This window comes from Poromitra crassiceps (genome assembly GCF_964638095.1).
Source record: "Poromitra crassiceps genome assembly, chromosome: 30".
Taxonomy (NCBI): domain Eukaryota; kingdom Metazoa; phylum Chordata; class Actinopteri; order Beryciformes; family Melamphaidae; genus Poromitra; species Poromitra crassiceps.
Genome location: NC_139652.1, coordinates 3,259,011 through 3,278,121, shown reverse-complemented (window position 1 = coordinate 3,278,121; position 19,111 = coordinate 3,259,011). Strand labels below are relative to the sequence as shown.

At 41.6% G+C, this 19,111-nt stretch overlaps 2 protein-coding genes across 5 annotated transcripts in view; both read right to left on the bottom strand.

Annotated features, from left to right (window-relative positions):
* LOC310800499 (NACHT, LRR and PYD domains-containing protein 12-like) overlaps positions 1-19,111 on the bottom strand; it is an 83,388-nt gene that overhangs the window by 27,486 nt on the left and 36,791 nt on the right. The window contains exons 12-15 of one of the 4 annotated variants that reach the window (XM_083663102.1): positions 7,082-7,201; positions 5,215-5,334; positions 1,895-2,014; positions 252-371 (exon numbers count right to left, since the gene is read on the bottom strand). The exons of 1 other annotated variant lie outside the window; for it this stretch is intronic. In XM_083663102.1, the coding sequence (XP_083519228.1) occupies positions 252-371; positions 1,895-2,014; positions 5,215-5,334; positions 7,082-7,201 (480 nt within the window). The remainder of the gene's footprint in view (positions 1-251; positions 372-1,894; positions 2,015-5,214; positions 5,335-7,081; positions 7,202-19,111) is intronic. 2 more of the 4 variants (XM_083663103.1, XM_083663104.1) reach the window with 2 other exon arrangements.
* Positions 9,359-18,076, bottom strand: LOC310800506 (ras-related protein Rab-8B-like; the record flags this gene model as incomplete). The annotated part of the gene is made up of 7 exons (XM_083663114.1): positions 9,359-9,379; positions 10,852-10,941; positions 12,422-12,499; positions 14,056-14,116; positions 16,126-16,186; positions 16,867-16,943; positions 18,030-18,076. The coding sequence occupies 7 exons, from the start codon at positions 18,074-18,076 to the stop codon at positions 9,359-9,361; spliced, it is 435 nt and encodes a 144-aa protein (XP_083519240.1).

Sequence of the window (19,111 nt, the reverse complement as noted above, 5' to 3'; positions counted from 1 at the left end):
GCGGGGTTCCGCATTTATGGGTGGCAAGTGACGTCACGTAACCTTTGAATAAGAGCCACAACGTAACCGTGCATGTGCAGGCAAAAACGTTAATGTGAAGCCCTGAATGTGATTTCTCTAATAACAGTTTCATATGGATTCAGTGAATAATTTGTCTACTGCTCATCACAACTTTTTTCACAACTTCACAACATTTTTCCTTCAATACTCAAGTTTGATCAGGTAGACTCGCAGTATAACAGTCCTCTCACCGTGTGTCTGAAGGTCCAGGTTCATTACTGAAGCATGGAGGATCATCTTTAGACCAGTCAGTCTTCATAGACAGACAGCTGGGTACTGGAGACTCTGCTCTCTGCCTGTGGTGCTGACTTCTGGAAACACAAATGTGATACATATCATTATTAGTTATAGTATGGGACTGTCTGATATTTACGTGGGGTGGGGTATTAATTAATTAATATTATACCATGGTCTGGGTGAATACTCGATTCTGATTGGCTGTAAAGTGTCCATTAAAAAGTGATAATGTACAGTTGGTAAAGTCGTTCAGCCAAATGGTCTGTTCACCATTCATATCAATGCGCCATAGTTTCAACAGTGGTATCAAGAGAGCAGTTTGAGCTCTATACCCCCGTTAAGGGTTAATATGGCATTTTTGGAAGTTGAGAAAAAAATGAGTCGTTCAAAGTAAGTATTTAAATCACCCCTGTGTGCTCAGTTTATCAAAAATAACTCTTATTTACAATTTTGATTTTCGTTTCGGAGATTTCCCTCCTCTGACAGAAGCCGGCTCTGAGCCATTAGGTGACGCGCGTGCCTCTGCAAACTGAACGGGGGCGAACTGCGCAGAATCAGGCAAGGCAGAATCCCGACTGTAACAAAACTGCCCTCTGAACACGTGTGAGCATCATGTCCCATGTTGCGGTCTGAGCGAGGGGACTATTTTCTCTGCGGTTCTTAAATCATCTCCCAGGTTATAAAAACTCAATTTTGATTGCAAAATACGTGAAAATATAAATGAATGGTCTGTATTGTTGGCAAGTGACCATGGTATAAGCGGGTTAATGCACTTCGAGGTGTCCATTATCACTTTTTAAGGGACTTTGCGGAAGCAACCGGTCCTCGGCTGGCGCCTCAGACCGGTTCACGCTTCTCGCGTCGTCCCTTAAAAAGTGATAATGGACACCTGGTCGTGCATTAACCCTTACTTAATTGATAAATATGATATATCATTAAAAAAGTCAACTGCCCTCCCTGGCATTATTTTCTCTGCCCTCCCCTCCCCCTGAACTTGTGACCGTCACATCTGGTGAGATGGTGCAGCCATTGGATTGAAATTGTATTCCTCCTATGTGCAGCAAGAGCAGCAACGTTTCATGTGATTTGAGTTATTATAGAAAACAGCCTATGCACAGCATTGATTTGGTTATAATTATGCACAGCATTGATATGGTTATAATTATGCACAGCATTGATTTGGTTATAATTATGCACAGCATTGATTTGGTTATAATTATGCACAGCATTGATATGGTTATAATTATGCACAGCATTGATTTGGTTATAATTATGCACAGCATTGATATGGTTATAATTATGCACAGCATTGATTTGGTTATAATTATGCACAGCATTGATTTGGTTATAATTATGCACAACATTGATTTGGTTATAATTATGCACAGCATTGATTTGGTTATAATTAATATGCACAGCATTGATTTGGTTGCTGTTATAATTATGATTTAATGACACTACTGTTAACCTTGCAAACAAGCTGGATTCCCTCAAATGTGATTCCCTCTAATGTTTTTCACAACTCCACAACATTTTTCCTTCATCAATATTACTCCAGTTTGATCAGGTAGACTCCCAGTATAACCAGTCCTCTTACCTTGTGTCTGAAGGTCCAGGTTCATTACTGAAGTATGGAGGTTCATCTTTAGACCAGTCAGTCTTCATAGACAGACAGCTGGGTACTGGAGACTCTGCTCTCTGCCTGTGGTGCTGACCTCTGCAAATCAAAAGAAAAGGCAACATGTTTTCAGAGGTGGTCGAACTCAACGGCTCGGCTTTTTGGGATGATGGGCCACTTTAATTATGGCAATATAATTATTTTGTGTGCACACATGAATTAGTAGGAATGGAAAACCCCAATGTGTGTGTGTGTGTGTGTGTATATACACACACACACACACACACACACACACACACACACACACACACACATATACTGTATATATATACTGTATATACACAGTTTTGGGGGGGAATTTGGGCCTTTATTTGGTAGGGTAGTGGACAGACAGGAAAGGTTGGGGGGAGAGAGAGGGGATGACATGCGGCAAAGGACCACGGGTCAGATTTGAACCCAGGTCGGCCGTGTGAAGATCTATGGTTCTATAGTATGTGCTCTACCAGGTGAGATCTATGGCTCTATAGTATGTGCTCTACCAGGTGAGATCTATGGCTCTATAGTATGTGCTCTACCAGGTGAGATCTATGGTTCTATAGTATGTACTCTACCAGGTGAGATCTATGGCTCTATAGTATGTGCTCTACCAGGTGATATCTATGGTTCTATAGTATGTGCTCTACCAGGTGAGATCTATGGCTCTATAGTATGTGCTCTACCAGGTGAGATCTATGGCTCTATAGTATGTGCTCTACCAGGTGAGATCTATTGATCTATAGTATGTTCTCTACCAGGTGAGATCTATGGTTCTATAGTATGTACTCTACCAGGTGAGATCTATGGCTCTATAGTATGTGCTCTACCAGGTGAGATCTATGGTTCTATAGTATGTACTCTACCAGGTGAGATCTATGGCTCTATATTATGTGCTCTACCAGGTGAGATATATGGCTCTATAGTAGGTGCTCTACCAGGTGAGATCTATGGCTCTATAGTATGTGCTCTACCAGGTGAGATCTATGGTTCTATAGTATGTGCTCTACCAGGTGAGATCTATGGCTCTATAGTATGTGCTCTACCAGGTGAGATCTATGGCTCTATATTATGTGCTCTACCAGGTGAGATCTATGGCTCTATAGTATGTGCTCTACCAGGTGATATCTATGGTTCTATAGTATGTGCTCTACCAGGTGAGATCTGTGGCTCTATAGTATGTGCTCTACCAGGTGAGATCTATGGCTCTATAGTATGTACTCTACCAGGTGAGATCTATGGCTCTATATTATGTGCTCTACCAGGTGAGATCTATGGCTCTATAGTATGTGCTCTACCAGGTGAGATCTATGGTTCTATAGTAGGGATGGGCATCGAATTTCGAATTTTCGAATAATCGTTGTTATTATCAAGGTCGACTTTTATTATTGAAATTCGAAATTCGAAATTTTTTTTTTTTTTTTTTTTTTTTTTTTGAGTGAAATGTTGCATTGTCTCCCCTGATTCTAAGTACCGGTATAGTCAAATCGCTATAAGCATTTTAAGCAAGGTTTATGGAAAAATGAATGGCGGATGAAATCCCATGAAGAGGGAGAGGGGGTGACTTTGGCACCCCTTTGGCACTCAGACCTGAGCCTACTAAATATTTAATGAACCACAACCACTCATGATTGTCAAAACTGTTTTTTATTTTCGAAAATGTCAATGTAAAAAAAATTAAAAATGTAAAAAAATTTTTTTTTTTTTTTTTTTTTTTTTTACATTTTTTTATTTATTTTCGAAATTCGAATTAAATTCGAATTTGGCCAGCGAATTTCGAATAGTGTTTTTGCTAGAAATGCCCATCCCTATTCTATAGTATGTGCTCTACCAGGTGAGATCTATGGCTCTATATTATGTGCTCTACCAGGTGAGATCTATGGCTCTATAGTATGTGCTCTACCAGGTGAGATCTATGGCTCTATAGTATGTGCTCTACCAGGTGAGATCTATGGTTCTATAGTATGTACTCTACCAGGTGAGATCTATGGCTCTATATTATGTGCTCTACCAGGTGAGATCTATGGCTCTATAGTATGTGCTCCAGGTGAGATCTATGGCTCTATAGTATGTGCTCTACCAGGTGAGATCTATGGCTCTATAGTATGTGCTCTACCAGGTGAGATCTATGGCTCTATAGTATGTGCTCCAGGTGAGATCTATGGCTCTATAGTATGTGCTCTACCAGGTGAGATCTATGGATCTATAGTATGTACTCTACCAGGTGAGATCTATGGTTCTATAGTATGTGCTCTACCAGGTGAGATCTATGGCTCTATAGTATGTGCTCTACCAGGTGAGATCTATGGCTCTATAGTATGTGCTCTACCAGGTGAGATCTATGGCTCTATAGTATGTGCTCTACCAGGTGAGATCTATGGCTCTATAGTATGTGCTCTACCAGGTGAGATCTATGGCTCTATAGTATGTGCTCTACCAGGTGAGATCTATGGCTCTATAGTATGTGCTCTACCAGGTGAGATCTATGGATCTATAGTATGTGCTCTACCAGGTGATATCTATGGCTCTATAGTATGTGCTCTACCAGGTGAGATCTATGGCTCTATAGTATGTGCTCTACCAGGTGAGATCTATGGCTCTATAGTATGTGCTCTACCAGGTGATATCTATGGCTCTATAGTATGTGCTCTACCAGGTGAGATCTATGGCTCTATAGTATGTGCTCTACCAGGTGAGATCTATGGCTCTATATTATGTGCTCTACCAGGTGAGATATATGGCTCTATAGTATGTGCTCTACCAGGTGAGATCTATGGCTCTATAGTATGTGCTCTACCAGGTGAGATCTATGGTTCTATAGTATGTGCTCTACCAGGTGAGATCTATGGCTCTATAGTATGTGCTCTACCAGGTGAGATCTATGGCTCTATATTATGTGCTCTACCAGGTGAGATCTATGGCTCTATAGTATGTGCTCTACCAGGTGAGATCTATGGTTCTATAGTATGTGCTCTACCAGGTGAGATCTATGGATCTATATTATGTGCTCTACCAGGTGAGACACTGGGATGCAAAAAAAAAGATTAGGGAACAAAATGTCTTCTGCATGAATCCAGCCAAACTGACAGCAGGTCTGACCCACATCCAGGAAGTGAAATGTATCTCATGAGCACCTTCTTCTATATCTTGTCCTCCATAAAACTTGTTTTCTCTCCCTATGGTCACTCCTGGTCTCTGTAGTTTTCACTACAATAGTGTAGCTTATCAAATAACATTTCTTCATTACAGTATAACAGTCCTCTTACCTTGTGTCTGAAGGTCCAGGTCCATTACTGAAGTTTGGAGGATAATGTTTAGACCAGTCACTCTTCATAGACAGACAGCTGGGTACTGGAGACTCTGCTCTCTGCCTGTGGTGCTGACTTCTGGAAACACAAATGTGATGCATATCATTATTAGTTATAGTATGGGACTGTCTGATATTTACGTGGGGTGGGGTATTAATTAATTAATATTAATTGATACATATGATATATCATTAAAAAAGTCAACTGCCCTCCCTGGCATTATTCTCTCTGCCCTCCCCTCCCCCTGCACTTGTGACCGTCACATCTGGTGAGATGGTGCAGCCATTGGATTGAAATTGTATTCCTCCTATGTGCAGCAAGAGCAGCAACGTTTCATGTGATTTGAGTTGTTATAGAAAACAGCCTATGCACAGCATTGATTTGGTTATAATTATGCACAGCATTGATTTGGTTATAATTATGCACAGCATTGATTTGGTTATAATTATGCACAGCATTGATTTGGTTATAATTATGCACAGCATTGATTTGGTTATAATTATGCACAGCATTGATTTGGTTATAATTATGCACAGCATTGATTTGGTTATAATTATGCACAGCATTGATTTGGTTATAATTATGCACAGCATTGATTTGGTTATAATTATGCACAGCATTGATTTGGTTATAATTATGCACAGCATTGATTTGGTTATAATTATGCACAGCATTGATTTGGTTATAATTATGCACAGCATTGATTTGGTTATAATTATGCACAGCATTGATTTGGTTGCTGTTATAATTATGATTTAATGACACTACTGTTAACCTTGCAAGCAAGCTGGATTCCCTCGAATGTTTTTCACAACTTCACAACATTTTTCCTTCATCAATATTACTCAAGTTTGATCAGGTAGACTCCCAGTATAACCAGCAGACAATTGGACTCGAGTCATAGGGACTCGGACTCGAGTCGACTCGAGTCGCAAATTTGACGACTTCCGACTCGACTCGGACTTGGAAGGTAAATACTTGAAACTCGACTCGGACTTGGAAGAAAATGACTCAAAACTCGACTCGGACTTGTGACAAGATCAGCCGAGTGCACCAGCTGGGCGTACGCCTAGGTTTACACGCTACGTCCGATGTAGAACTCAAAGTTACGACTAACTTAATTTTATGACTAGTGCACCCTGTATGCGCTGCGTCTGTGTATGGAGCAGGCGTAAAAGTTACACCCAAATGCGTAGCTACTCACTGACAGCTGTCTCATCTTGATCTGCGCGTGATGCGGCCGGAATCTTCTCCAAAAATATCGCTCGATATGTGCTGTAAATAGACGTCCTGCGCCCAAAGCTGATGCGTCGGAAGATCTTTCAAATTCTTCCTGACTTCGTCAACTGCCCGCAGTGCGCAGTCTGCCATCGCATTCAGTACTGATTGCACTTGTGATCAAACTGCTTGTGTTGGCGCTGTTAAATTGAGCTGTGAGAACGTTTCTATGCTTTGAATACAACTCTATAAGTTTGAGCTGAGTTGGAGCTGTCTGTCAGCTGTCTCGAGCTCGTCTGAGAAAAGTGTGTTGCTTGGCAACAAGCACGTATTAACGTACAGTTAATACGATAGTGAGTTCAACCACCCTCTGCAGCCTAAATAATCTCTGCCTTGTCATTTTTTCTAACCTGTGACTCGACTTGACATAACCTGTGACTCGACTCGAGACTTGACTTGAAATAACATTGTGACTTGACTTGACTTGACTTGCCGACAAAAGGAAAGACTTGGGACTTGCTTGAGACTCGGGACCAATTGACTTGAGACTCGCTTGGGACTCGGATCAGAGGGACTTGGACAATTGTCTGATAACCAGTCCTCTTACCTTGTGTCTGAAGGTCCAGGTTCATTACTGAAGTATGGAGGATGATCTTTAGACCAGTCAGTCTTCATAGACAGACAGCTGGGTACTGGAGACTCTGCTCTCTGTCTGTGGTGCTGAACTCTGCAAATCAAAAGAAAAGGCAACATGTTTTCAGAGGTGGTCAAACTCAACGGCTCAGCTTTTTGGGATGATGGGCCATTTTAATTATGGAAATATAATTATTTTGTGTGCACACATGAATTAGTAGGAATGGAAAACCCCAATGTGTGAGTGTGAGTGTGTGTTTTGTTAGTTAGTTTTTTATTTTTCAAAGTGTCATGGACCTTAAGGTGCCCAGCCCACATGGGCTTACAATAAACTAGATTCAAAACATCCAGAAGCAAGAAAAAGAAAATGAAAGAACAGAATGTGATATATTCTTCACTGGCCTCACGATTCGATTCGATTCCACGATGCATCTCGATACAGCTCAAAGCATCGCAGCTCCAAGTATTACATCCTCAATTTTCTCTATTATTACTGCACATGGCTACTTTTTCATCGATTAATACAAGCAGTCAGATAAATATCAAGTCCCTTTTTTATTTAGAAAGTGCTTTAAAATCTGAATATCAATAGAAATGTAAACATAAACGATTCAACGATTCGATTCGATTCAGACGTCCACATCGTGAAGTGTAATGTGTAAGGAAGTGAAATGTATCTCATGAGCACCTTCTTCTATATCTTGGCCTCCATACAACTTGTTTTCTCTCCCTATGGTCACTCCTGGTCTCTGTAGTTTTCACTACAATAGTGTAGCTTATCAAATAACATTTCTTCATTACAGTATAACAGTCTTACCTTGTGTCTGAAGGTCCAGGTCCATTACTGAAGTATGGAGGATCATCTTTAGACCAGTCAGTCTTCATAGACAGACAGCTGGGTACTGTAGACTCTGCTCTGCCCTCCTCTTCCTCCTCCTTACTCATCTTTTGGACTTTGTGATCTTGTATCTGTGAAAGGTGTTATACAAATAAACTTTACTCACTTACTTATATACTTACTTTACTTACTTCAGTCAGTCTGAGAGGTAAACCATATAACTTGGTTAAGGATAGGGTTAAGGTCTATGGGTTAAGGTCATGGTCTAGTTTAGGCAGAGAAAACCACTTTGTTGTTGTTAGTAAAATGGTTTGGTCATTGTTTAATATGCAAAAATAAATAAATGTAACTCACGTTTGTTCTTTAGAAACGCTGGGAACTCCGCTCACCCACATCGAAGGCAAACGGATGCCCACCAACCCCCACCACACCACTCTTACTGTCCTCCCTGCTATTTGAATGTCACACTCTCTCTGAGACACACACACACACACACACACACACACACACACACCATTTTAATTCTAGCTTAATTCATTCTTTCCTTTTTATATATCAACACTTGTCTTGAATGAGAAAATAGCATTTTTGTCAAAGACTGTCATTTTCAAGCAGATCCTGTCTGTAGGATGTCATGTGCAACAGCGCCCCTCTGTGGCTGGTTTGTGGCTCTGTGGCTGTCAGCTGGTTTAGGAGAAATCAGCCCGCCCTCAGTCAGAGCTGATGACACAACACACGTGGACCAGTCAGACGCTGTAGGCAAGTCGACGCATGTAGGCTACAGTAGGCCCTCTGTAGGCCTAATATGACGCAGATCAGTTTACCACCCCGCTCTGAAGTCCTGATCTGCCTGCAGAAAGTCAACAAGCCGTTTCTCTCTTTATGAGGAGTCATGTGACTGAAAGACGCTCATCTCGCAGAGTCTCAGACACACAGATGGAATAAAACTGGGTTAATTTAACGGTTTAATAAACTGCGTCATGTAGGCTTTCTGTGAAGTACAGGGCCAACCGCCCACATCAACTTCCCTCTTTGTTTTACTGATGTCATTATCTCACTATTACATATTTTCTATGAGCGTTACTTTGAGAGAGAGAAAACGGGCAGGTGAACGCAGGAGAAGACCGCAGACACACTGACTCAGAGACTTTGACAATAAACACGGACGTTCTAACTATGAAAATGGTGACATCATACCATCGAGAGCATACACAAAATACGATCAGAAATAATTTAGCATAAGTCTCCTATTTTGGGATCATAAAGGTGACTGAATAATAGGCCTATATAGGAATAATAATGTAGTAATACTGTAACACCCACCCTGCTTCAGCCGTGTCTCTCCTGTTCTGCGCTCGCAAAATGGAGTCAGTCTGAATGAACTGCGACACACTTTATACTTTACTTTCTCTTTCAACAGTTTGCTTGCTCCGCCTGTAGAGAGAGCCAACATCACGCCCACTTCTGGGTTAGGCACACCAAGAGATTTCATCCGCCATTTATTTTCTAATAGACATTTCGTAAAATGCTTATAGAAATAGATTTACTTAGTCGGATCAAACGATTCAGCTCTATTTAGAATCAGGACAGAGCATAGAACATGTCACTCAGACCAAAACATAAAAAATATCGGATAAAAAAAACAAAATCAGTGACATGTTCCATGGTCTTTCCTGATTCTAAATATTATTGAATCGCTTGGTTTGACCCATAGTAAAACTATGTTTATAAGCATTTTACGAAATGTCTATGGGAAAATAAATGGTGGATGAAATTATCTTGGTGCGTATGCCTAACCCGGAAGTGGGTGTGCCTTTGGCTCTCTATGGTGTTGTTGTGGCACCAGGCTTTTGGAAGTGATTACATGTAATCAGGTTAATCAGGATACACTGTAATCCCTGACAGTTATAGAAAAAAACAAGATTACAGCTACATTTAATACAAATTCTGATTTCTAACAGGATTTATAATACATTGTATTATTCTATTTGTATAAGTTGTGTATTTATCCAAGCGGCTGTGCACTGTAAATATTGACTCTTCTTATTTTAGATTTGATATCATACGGTGCAAAAAAATAAAAAACCTAAAACCTTGAAGAAGAAGAAAAAACACACTTGAAAAAACACTTGACTCAAAAAGGACCACACCAAAACATAAAATGTATGTTGTGGGTGCACTGGTCTATCTATCTATCTATCTATCTATCTATCTATCTATCTATCTATCTATCTATCTATCTATCTATCTATCTATCTAATCTATTGCCAACTGCACCAAAGAAGACAAACTGTGATTATAATCCAAGATTACAGTCATCACATTTTCATTTGCAATATCCATTGTTCACGGTTCACCATTGACCATGTTCTACCTTGTGTCTTATTATTTATGTCATATGTAATAATGCAAAGTGTCTGAACTGAATCATTTGTCCAGGAAAGAGTTTTACTGAGCAGGCAGCTTGTATTTGAACACTGCTGTGATTCAGAATAAACTTGGCAAACTTGGTTTGCCTTGAACAAGCTTAGTTTGCTCACAAATTACAAGTATTTACTGATCCTAAAACTGTTGTTTGTTACATTGAGTGTGTTCTTCAACATCTAAATTTGAGTAATATGAAAAACAAAAAAAAAAATGTGTCGAAAAACAAACTTGTATCTTGAATTGTGCGATTTCACGGTTGCCTACTTTTTTTTTTACCTTTCACCAGACTGTGTCATATATTTTATATTTTATAGTTTGTTTTTTCTTCCGATGGGCCATAATATCTTTAATAATAATAAAATACAGTGAAATACCGAATATACTGTGATATTTTGGTGGATACCGTACTGTGACATTTCATCTCCTTACATCCCTATACCACACAGACAGGAACACAGTACAGACAGAAAGGCACAGACCTTCTCTCCTCTCTCCTTGGACACTTGTCTCTTGTCGTTCATATCACACTTGTTGCCCAGGATCATTCTCTCCACGTCCGATAACGCATGCTGGGAAAACACAAACACAGATGCATGCTGGGAAAACACAAACACAGATGCATGCTGGGAAAACACAAACACAGATGCATGCTGGGAAAACACAAACACAGCAGAGGGAATGCTGACGATGTTCACGTAGCTCTTCTGTCTTTTCTATTGGATCATTCCATCATCATGGGCATTCTTACAGGAAACTAATGGAACTGTTTACAATTCCAGCCACTCTGTCACTCGCAATTTCCAGTGTTTTTATACGGAGTTCCCAACCGAAAGCTAAGTGACGTAAATCCACACACATTTACGAAGTTAGGTATCAAATTTAATATCTATACACATGTAAGCATATAAGAAGCAGGAAGCCTTAAATCCCACGTCTGTGCTCCACTGTTTACAGTCTGAATAGCAACTCCACTGTTGTTGTGAGACGAGTTGACGTCTTCTATGCAGTGTGTTTTTGCGTGAACGTTATTAGCGAATAGCCGGAATGGACGCGGAAAAGGAAGTGACGTGGCAGGAGAGGCGCGCTGTACAGGAAGCCGGGAAAAAAGGTAGGGTTGTCCCAGAGTCTACTTTTTCAAATAAAAATAGACTCTGGGTTCCCAGATTGATGCAAAACCAATGTAAAACAGCACCAGCCACAAGATGGCAGCACTCGACCATGGAATTTGTATAAGAAGTTATGACTACTTACTACAACCACTAGTCTAACAGGAACAGTCGTTTATGACTGCTCAGTGTATGAGGAGAGCAAAGAGCAGGTTGGTTTAATTCCCACCGAGCACTATGGTGATATCAGGAGCTTTGGATAAAGGTATCTAAGTACAGATGCTGTTGTGTTGTATTCAGTGGGGCAAAGTAACTAAGTACATTTACTCAAGTACTGTACTAAAGTACAACTTCGAGGTTCTAGTACTTTCCTTCATTAATTCCATTTTATGCTACTTTATACTTCTATTCCACAAGGATAATATTGTACTTTTTACTAGGCTACCTTTATTTCATAAATTGAGTTACTAGTTAATGTACAGATTTAAATGGTTGATCCAAAATCTTATCAATAAATAAGATATGATATATTATTATTATTATAGATTAAGCTACACAGCAGTAAATAAAACAATTAAAATTAGCCCCACCTTTACCAGCTCCAATATTAAAATCATATGTGCATTCATCTATCAAATTATAGATTATAATCCCATAATATAAACTATATTATTGTGAAATGGGCCATTCTGCATGATGACTTTAAGTATATTTTGATGCTAATACTTTTCTACTTTTACTTGAGTAAAGTTTTGAATGCAGGACTTTTACTTGTAAGGGTTAGGGTTAGGTTTACTTTACTTTGACTTTGACTTGTAACAGGGTATTTCTACCATTAAATGTCAGTGATTTCTATACTGTGGTATTTCTACTTTTATTTGAGTAAATGATCGGAGTACTTCTTCCACCGCTGGTTGTATTGTGTAGTGAAAGCTCCGCCCACTTCCTCGATGTTGCGTATCCAGTTCTTGATATTGTCGAAGGACTTCTCATTGGTGATGTCATAAACCAGCATGATGCCCTGCAGCACAACAGACAGGAAGTGATTCCACAGGAAGTGACATCATGAAGCGACGAACTCAACACGTTCTACGCTAGGTTCCACCCCTCTGCCAGAGCGCCCCCCCCCCCCCCCCCCCCCCACCCCCACCCCCTCTGCTCCCCCTCACCCCCCATCACCCCTCCTCCCCTCACCCCCCACGTAACAGGATGTGAGCTGCCAGAACTGCAAGATCTGTACAACCAGCGGTGCCTCAGGAGGTCCCTGAAGATCATCAAAGACACAAACCAGCCCCACAACAGTCTGTTCTCCCTGCTACCCTCAGGGAGGAGATGCAGGGTCCCAAGAGCACGCACAAATCGCTTGAGGGACAGTTTCTTCTCACAGGCCACGAGACTCCTTAACATATACAAATAGTGTAGTAGCCGTACTGTACCGCACTGCAGCTGCTACCATCACGTATGACTAATGTTCAATATTATGTTTAACTATACACTATTTGCACCTAACAGAATGTTATTATGTTCAATTATGTTTAAAGTATGTTCATGCCATTTGCACATATTATGTGCAGTGAATACGCCACTGTCTGTGGCATGTCTACTGCTTTATTGCTTGTTGCCTCTTGTTTTTTTTTGCACTATGTTGTAACGGAGTCTACAGCACAAGAATTTCACACGTGATACTTGTACTACGGAGTGACAATAACAATCTTGAATCTTGAATCTTGAAGGGAAGCGCCTGGCCTACTGGCATTCACCCCCTGACCCCCGGGGGGCGCTCAGAGAGGCAAGCAGCTGTATGTTACAGCTCACACACTGACAGAGACTTACAGTTACATTTAGCACCCACTCATATCCACAATGAGGTCAACAGTAGAATAACTTCTAATTCCTTGCTAACATTACTTTTAGGTATTATATATTATTATTTAATTTTTTTAATCTTTATTGTCTTTTTATCTTTTTAATCAGAATTGTATTATCACTTTATTGTTTTTTTATTGGTTCTATTGTCTTTTTATGTCCTTTATCTGTCTTAATTCAGTGTGTTGTTTGTGTGGTTGAAAGGGTATTTTATGTATGTGGAGTGTATTTTATATATGTGTGTATTGTATTTCAATATCTGTTCCTTATCCTTATCTGTCACTATTTCTGTTTTTTAATGTTAAGTACATTAAGCTGACCGGTGTCTGACCTGTTGACACATGCTCTGTGTATAGAGAGAGAGCAGACACACACACACACACACACACACACACACACACACACACACACACACACACACACACACACACACATACACACACACACACACACACACACACACACACACACTCTCTCTCTCTGTTCTCCCTAACAGTTAGTCAGTCAGTCAGTCAGTCAGTCAGTCAGTCAGTCAGTCAGCCAGCCACTCATGGTTAGTGAGTTTAGTGGGAAAAGGGCCATAGATAAGGATATGAAGGTGCTACAGAGTCAGGTTTTGGGCGTGGTTTCTGAATGATGACGCGCTCCACAGTGTCTCTATTAGTGATTGTCTCTAAACTAAAGAGTGAGGAGGAAGGGGGCGGGTCTTACCATGGCGCCTCTGTAATAGGCTGTTGTGATGGTCCTGAACCTCTCCTGGCCAGCTGTGTCCCTGCAGGAAGAGACAGCATCAGTACCTCCAGCTACAGCTAGGGTGACCGGAGACAGCATCAGTACCTCCAGCTACAGCTAGGGTGACCGGAGACAGCATCAGTACCTCCAGCTACAGCTAGGGTGACCGGAGGCAGCATCAGTACCTCCAGCTACAGCTAGGGTGACCGGAGAAAGCATCAGTACCTCCAGCTACAGCTAGGGTGACCGGAGACAGCATCAGTACCTCCAGCTACAGCTAGGGTGACCGGAGACAGCATCAGTACCTCCAGCTACAGCTAAAGCTAAAGTGACTGGAGACAGCATCAGTACCTCCAGCTACAGCTACAGCTAAAGTGACCGGAGAAAGCATCAGTACCCCCAGCTACAGCTAGGGTGACCGGAGACAGCAGCATCAGTACCTCCAGCTACAGCTAGGGTGACCGGAGACAGCATCAGTACCTCCAGCTACAGCTAAAGTGACCGGAGACAGCAGCATCAGTACCCCCAGCTACAGCTAAAGTGACCGGAGAAAGCATCAGTACCCCCAGCTACAGCTAAAGTGACCGGAGACAGCATCAGTACCTCCAGCTACAGCTAAAGTGACCGGAGACAGCATCAGTACCTCCAGCTACAGCTAGGGTAACCGGAGACAGCAGCATCAGTACCCTCCAGCTACAGCTAGGGTGACCGGAGACAGCAGCAGTACCTCCAGCTACAGCTAAAGTGACCGGAGACAGCATCAGTACCTCCAGCTACAGCTAGGGTCACCGGAGACAGCATCAGTACCTCCAGCTACAGCTAAAGTGACCGGAGACAGCATCAGTACCTCCAGCTACAGCTAAAGTGACCGGAGACAGCATCAGTACCTCCAGCTACAGCTAAAGTGACCGGAGACAGCATCAGTACCTCCAGCTACAGCTAAAGTGACCGGAGACAGCATCAGTACCTCCAGCTACAGCTAGGGTCACCGGAGACAGCATCAGTACCTCCAGCTACAGCTAGGGTCACCGGAGACAGCATCAGTACCTCCAGCTACAGCTAGGGTGACCGGAGACAGCATCAGTACCTCCAGCTACAGCTAAAGTGACCGGAGACAGCAGTACCTCCAGCTACAGCTAGGGTCACCGGAGACAGCAGCATCAGTACCTCCAGCTACAGCTAGGGTGACCGGAGACAGCATCAGTACCTCCAGCTACAGCTAGGGTGACCAGATCCCACAAAACCAAATGTGGGACAATGAGTATGTTTGTGTGGGACAATGTGGGACACGTAACCAATGCTGAGTAGGAGTGCAACTAATGATTATTTTCATTATTGATTAATCTGACGATTATTTTTAGACTACGGTAAGTCATTTGGAAATACTCTTGAGTTCAAACAATGAGAGCAGCATCTTGAAACTGAATACAATTATTATCTAACTTTACCTTTTAACTATCATTTAAAATTCCGTTTTCTGGAGAGAAACAAAATTATACATTGAGCAGCACACTGAGATACACGTCCAGGGTCTTCAGAAAGTTAGCAAAAGCAAGCAAATAAGCAGAGAGCTCAATCTGAATTGGGGAAACTGAATTTGAAATTAGTCGTTTATGGACTTATAGGTTCAATTAAATAATAATTACATTCAATTTCAAGCCATCACATTACATTTCAAATAGTGTCTTACAATCGTTTTCCTGATTAAAAACAAACAAACAAACAAACAAACAAACAAACAAACAAACAGATAAACACACACAAAAACAAATACATTGACAAATACAAATGTATGCTATCCAAATAGCATCTCTCTTCCACTGAGCTGTTTCCAGCTGATAAGGTGTATTCTGCTGGTTCAGATTGTGTTCAGTGTTCAAACTAAACAGGTGTAAATGCAGTGAAGCTCTTAATGGCCAAACCTCTGCAGGCGCCTCGTTAACAACAAAGAGAACGTGCATTCCCTCTCCAACAGACAGCTGCAGAGAGAGAGAGAGAGAGAGAGAGGCATTCGCTCACTCTCTGTCTTACTCGTTCGCCCAGACTCACCATATCTGAAGCATGATTTTCTTGCCGTCCAGCTCTATCGTCCTGATTTTGAAGTCAATTCCTGAAACAGAGGAGACAGACAGACAGACAGACAGGAAGACAGACAGACAGACAGACAGACAGGAAGACAGACAGACAGGAAGACAGACAGACAGACAGACAGGAAGACAGACAGACAGACAGGCAGGAAGACAGGCAGACAGACAGACAGACAGACAGACAGACAGGAAGACAGACAGACATACAGACACACAGACAGACAGACAGACAGGAAGACAGACAGACAGACATACAGACACACAGACAGACAGACAGACAGACAGGAAGACAGACAGGACTCATGTTAGAAAACACATTTAAACCAAGTAGCAGCCTTCGGGGCTAAAGAATGAAGCAAACACAGAAGTGCAAAACACTGCAGTTCCTCGAATGGACACTTGAGGCTAGCTCCCAAAGCAAACTTTACAGCATACAGTTATTCATCTATTATTCACATAGTCACATGCATTGTTATTTTTGAGAATGAATTACATTTGTCATAAACGGTTCAAATGTAACTGAATGCTTAACGAATGTTGGTCACATGTGACATAATCCTATTTCTGTTATCTGTTTATTAGAGAGTTTCAGGGAGCGGAAAGCATTTTCAAAATTGTACCCACAAAAAGTTGGGGGCTTCGTTAGTCGTTTGTTATTTTGGCGTCATTATATTCATGTCAAAACCTTACTTCCTGTTGTGACCCTGAATCAAGTGACTTTTTATGACTGAACAGTTATCTGAGAACACAAACAGAACGATGCTGATGAAAAGTTTCACACTGAAAACAAGTGATGAGTGAGTCAGAGCAGACAGGAGTGTGGTTTACTGCAGGCTTCTTCTGAAGCTCTCACATGCATCATGACAGCAAGACTAAAGCTGAGCTGGAGAGAGACAGCAGAGGAACCTCACAGAGATACATAACAGTAGCCTGATATTCACACTGATGAACATCAACTCATACACTCATCTCTCCATCATCAAGAGCAGCCAAACTCAACTGTGTGGAGCGGGGCGGACTCGAAGGTCTGGAGGACCCAGCAACCACCAGGCAATAACAGAGAGTCTGTGAGGCCATTTACACCTGGTGTTAACATGCGTGTGGGGTGTCCTCTCAATCCGCATACAGTTGCTGTATCCAGATTGAGAGGACACATTGCATTTTACACTTGTGTTCAATGTGTACACAATGCATCCCTGACCACCTCCTGGAGGTGGTTTGGCCGATCAGATTGCAATCCATCTTCAATGTTGTCTTGGGGGCGTTTACATCTGTACTTTCAAGTGATAAAACACAATCTGATTGCAATCTGATCACAGAAAACACATGTTAATGCCAGGTGTAAATGGCCTCTGTGGGACAGAACGGATCAGCTGACGTACAGAGGAACATCCTGAAACCTTTTGAGTTCATCATCTCATCTGGAGACGCTTTGGTTTGAAACCAGGAGACAGACAACAGATTGTCTTCAGGTTGTAATTGAGCAACCATGTCTGAACTTTAGAATTTGGTAAACAAGACGACAGATGCGATTCTGTTTTGTTTTTTTAGTTGTGCTGGTGTTGGAGTGAACTGCAGCTCAGCTGGAGCTGTGTGAGCTTTAACTACTAAGCTGTCTAGTAAAGTAAACAAATGCAGCCGCAGCGTCAAATCAAGAAGACTTGAAGCAGAGCTCACTTTTAAGCTTTTTCGACAAGGGCAAGAAACGTCGCATTGACGAGGAAGAAGATGACTCGTCGCCCTCCCCCTCAACAAGTGCGGCTTGTTAGTGCACCCGTCAGCCTCGCTGAGCGGCAGGTTTTCCTCCAGGCTGACCGTGGGAGGTCTCCTGGCTTCGGGGAAGTTTGTGCAGATGAACGGGTTTACGGGTCCGAGTCCTCCAGGAACTGGACCCGGCAGGTGATGGAGGCCATGGCCGTGTGAGCTGCAGCTCAGTGCGGCTCGCTGTAGCTGCTCCCTCCGCTGGAAAACACTGAAGTGAAGTGAGAGAGGAAGCTCCGCTCCTCTGACTGTGCCACACCACGGTCAAGCTGCTGGGAACATCCTGTACTACTACTTCCGATCACACCTTTCAAAATAAAACATAATCTGTAGATCTATTTAGTTTTGCATACATTTGATGAGTGATACTGTGTGTACCCTTATAGTTTGTTTTCATATTTATTTTGCATACGTTTTATGAGTGTTACACATAGACTGCTAGCTAAAACCATAAACTGTATAAAAATAGTGGAAATAGTGGACCTAGCCAAGGTGATGTTACCTATTTGTTTGTGAACTCCTGTTTTGAGATTTTGAAGCCTAAATTTTGATATCTTGACCGTTGCCATTTTGTCTTTTTGGAGCCAGAAGTGAACCATATTGGGAAAGTGTGGAGTTGGAGAGGAGCTGATGCTTAGCATATAGCTAGCGGCTAGCCACCTGTCAGTGACAGGTGGCTAGCCGCTAGCAAGTAACTCAAGTTACAAATTGAGTTACATTTTATTAAATCAAAGCACATATTTAAAAAAGATACAATCATTTCCGAATCAAACTGTGTGTTTGTATGCAAATAACCACTATAGATGACAATAACAAAAGAAAAGAATAACATTTAGAATTTTCGATTGTTATTTTTCAGGATGGTTCCGGGGCGGCGACATCATTCTGCTGCTGCTGTTGTTTTGGTAAAAGTAATGCAAAAGTAGTGGCAATAAGTAACAAGTTACTCTACACAGAAAGTAATATTGTAAAGTAACGTATTACTTTCAAATGAAAGTAACTAGTAATATGCAGTGTTGGGCAAGTTACTTTCAAAATGTAATATACTACATATTACTAGTTACTTTCATTTGAAAGTAATAAGTTACTTTACAATATTACCCCCTGTGTAGAGTAACTCATTACTTATTACACTACTTTTGCATTACTTTTACCAAAACAACAGCAGCAGCAGAATGACATTGCTG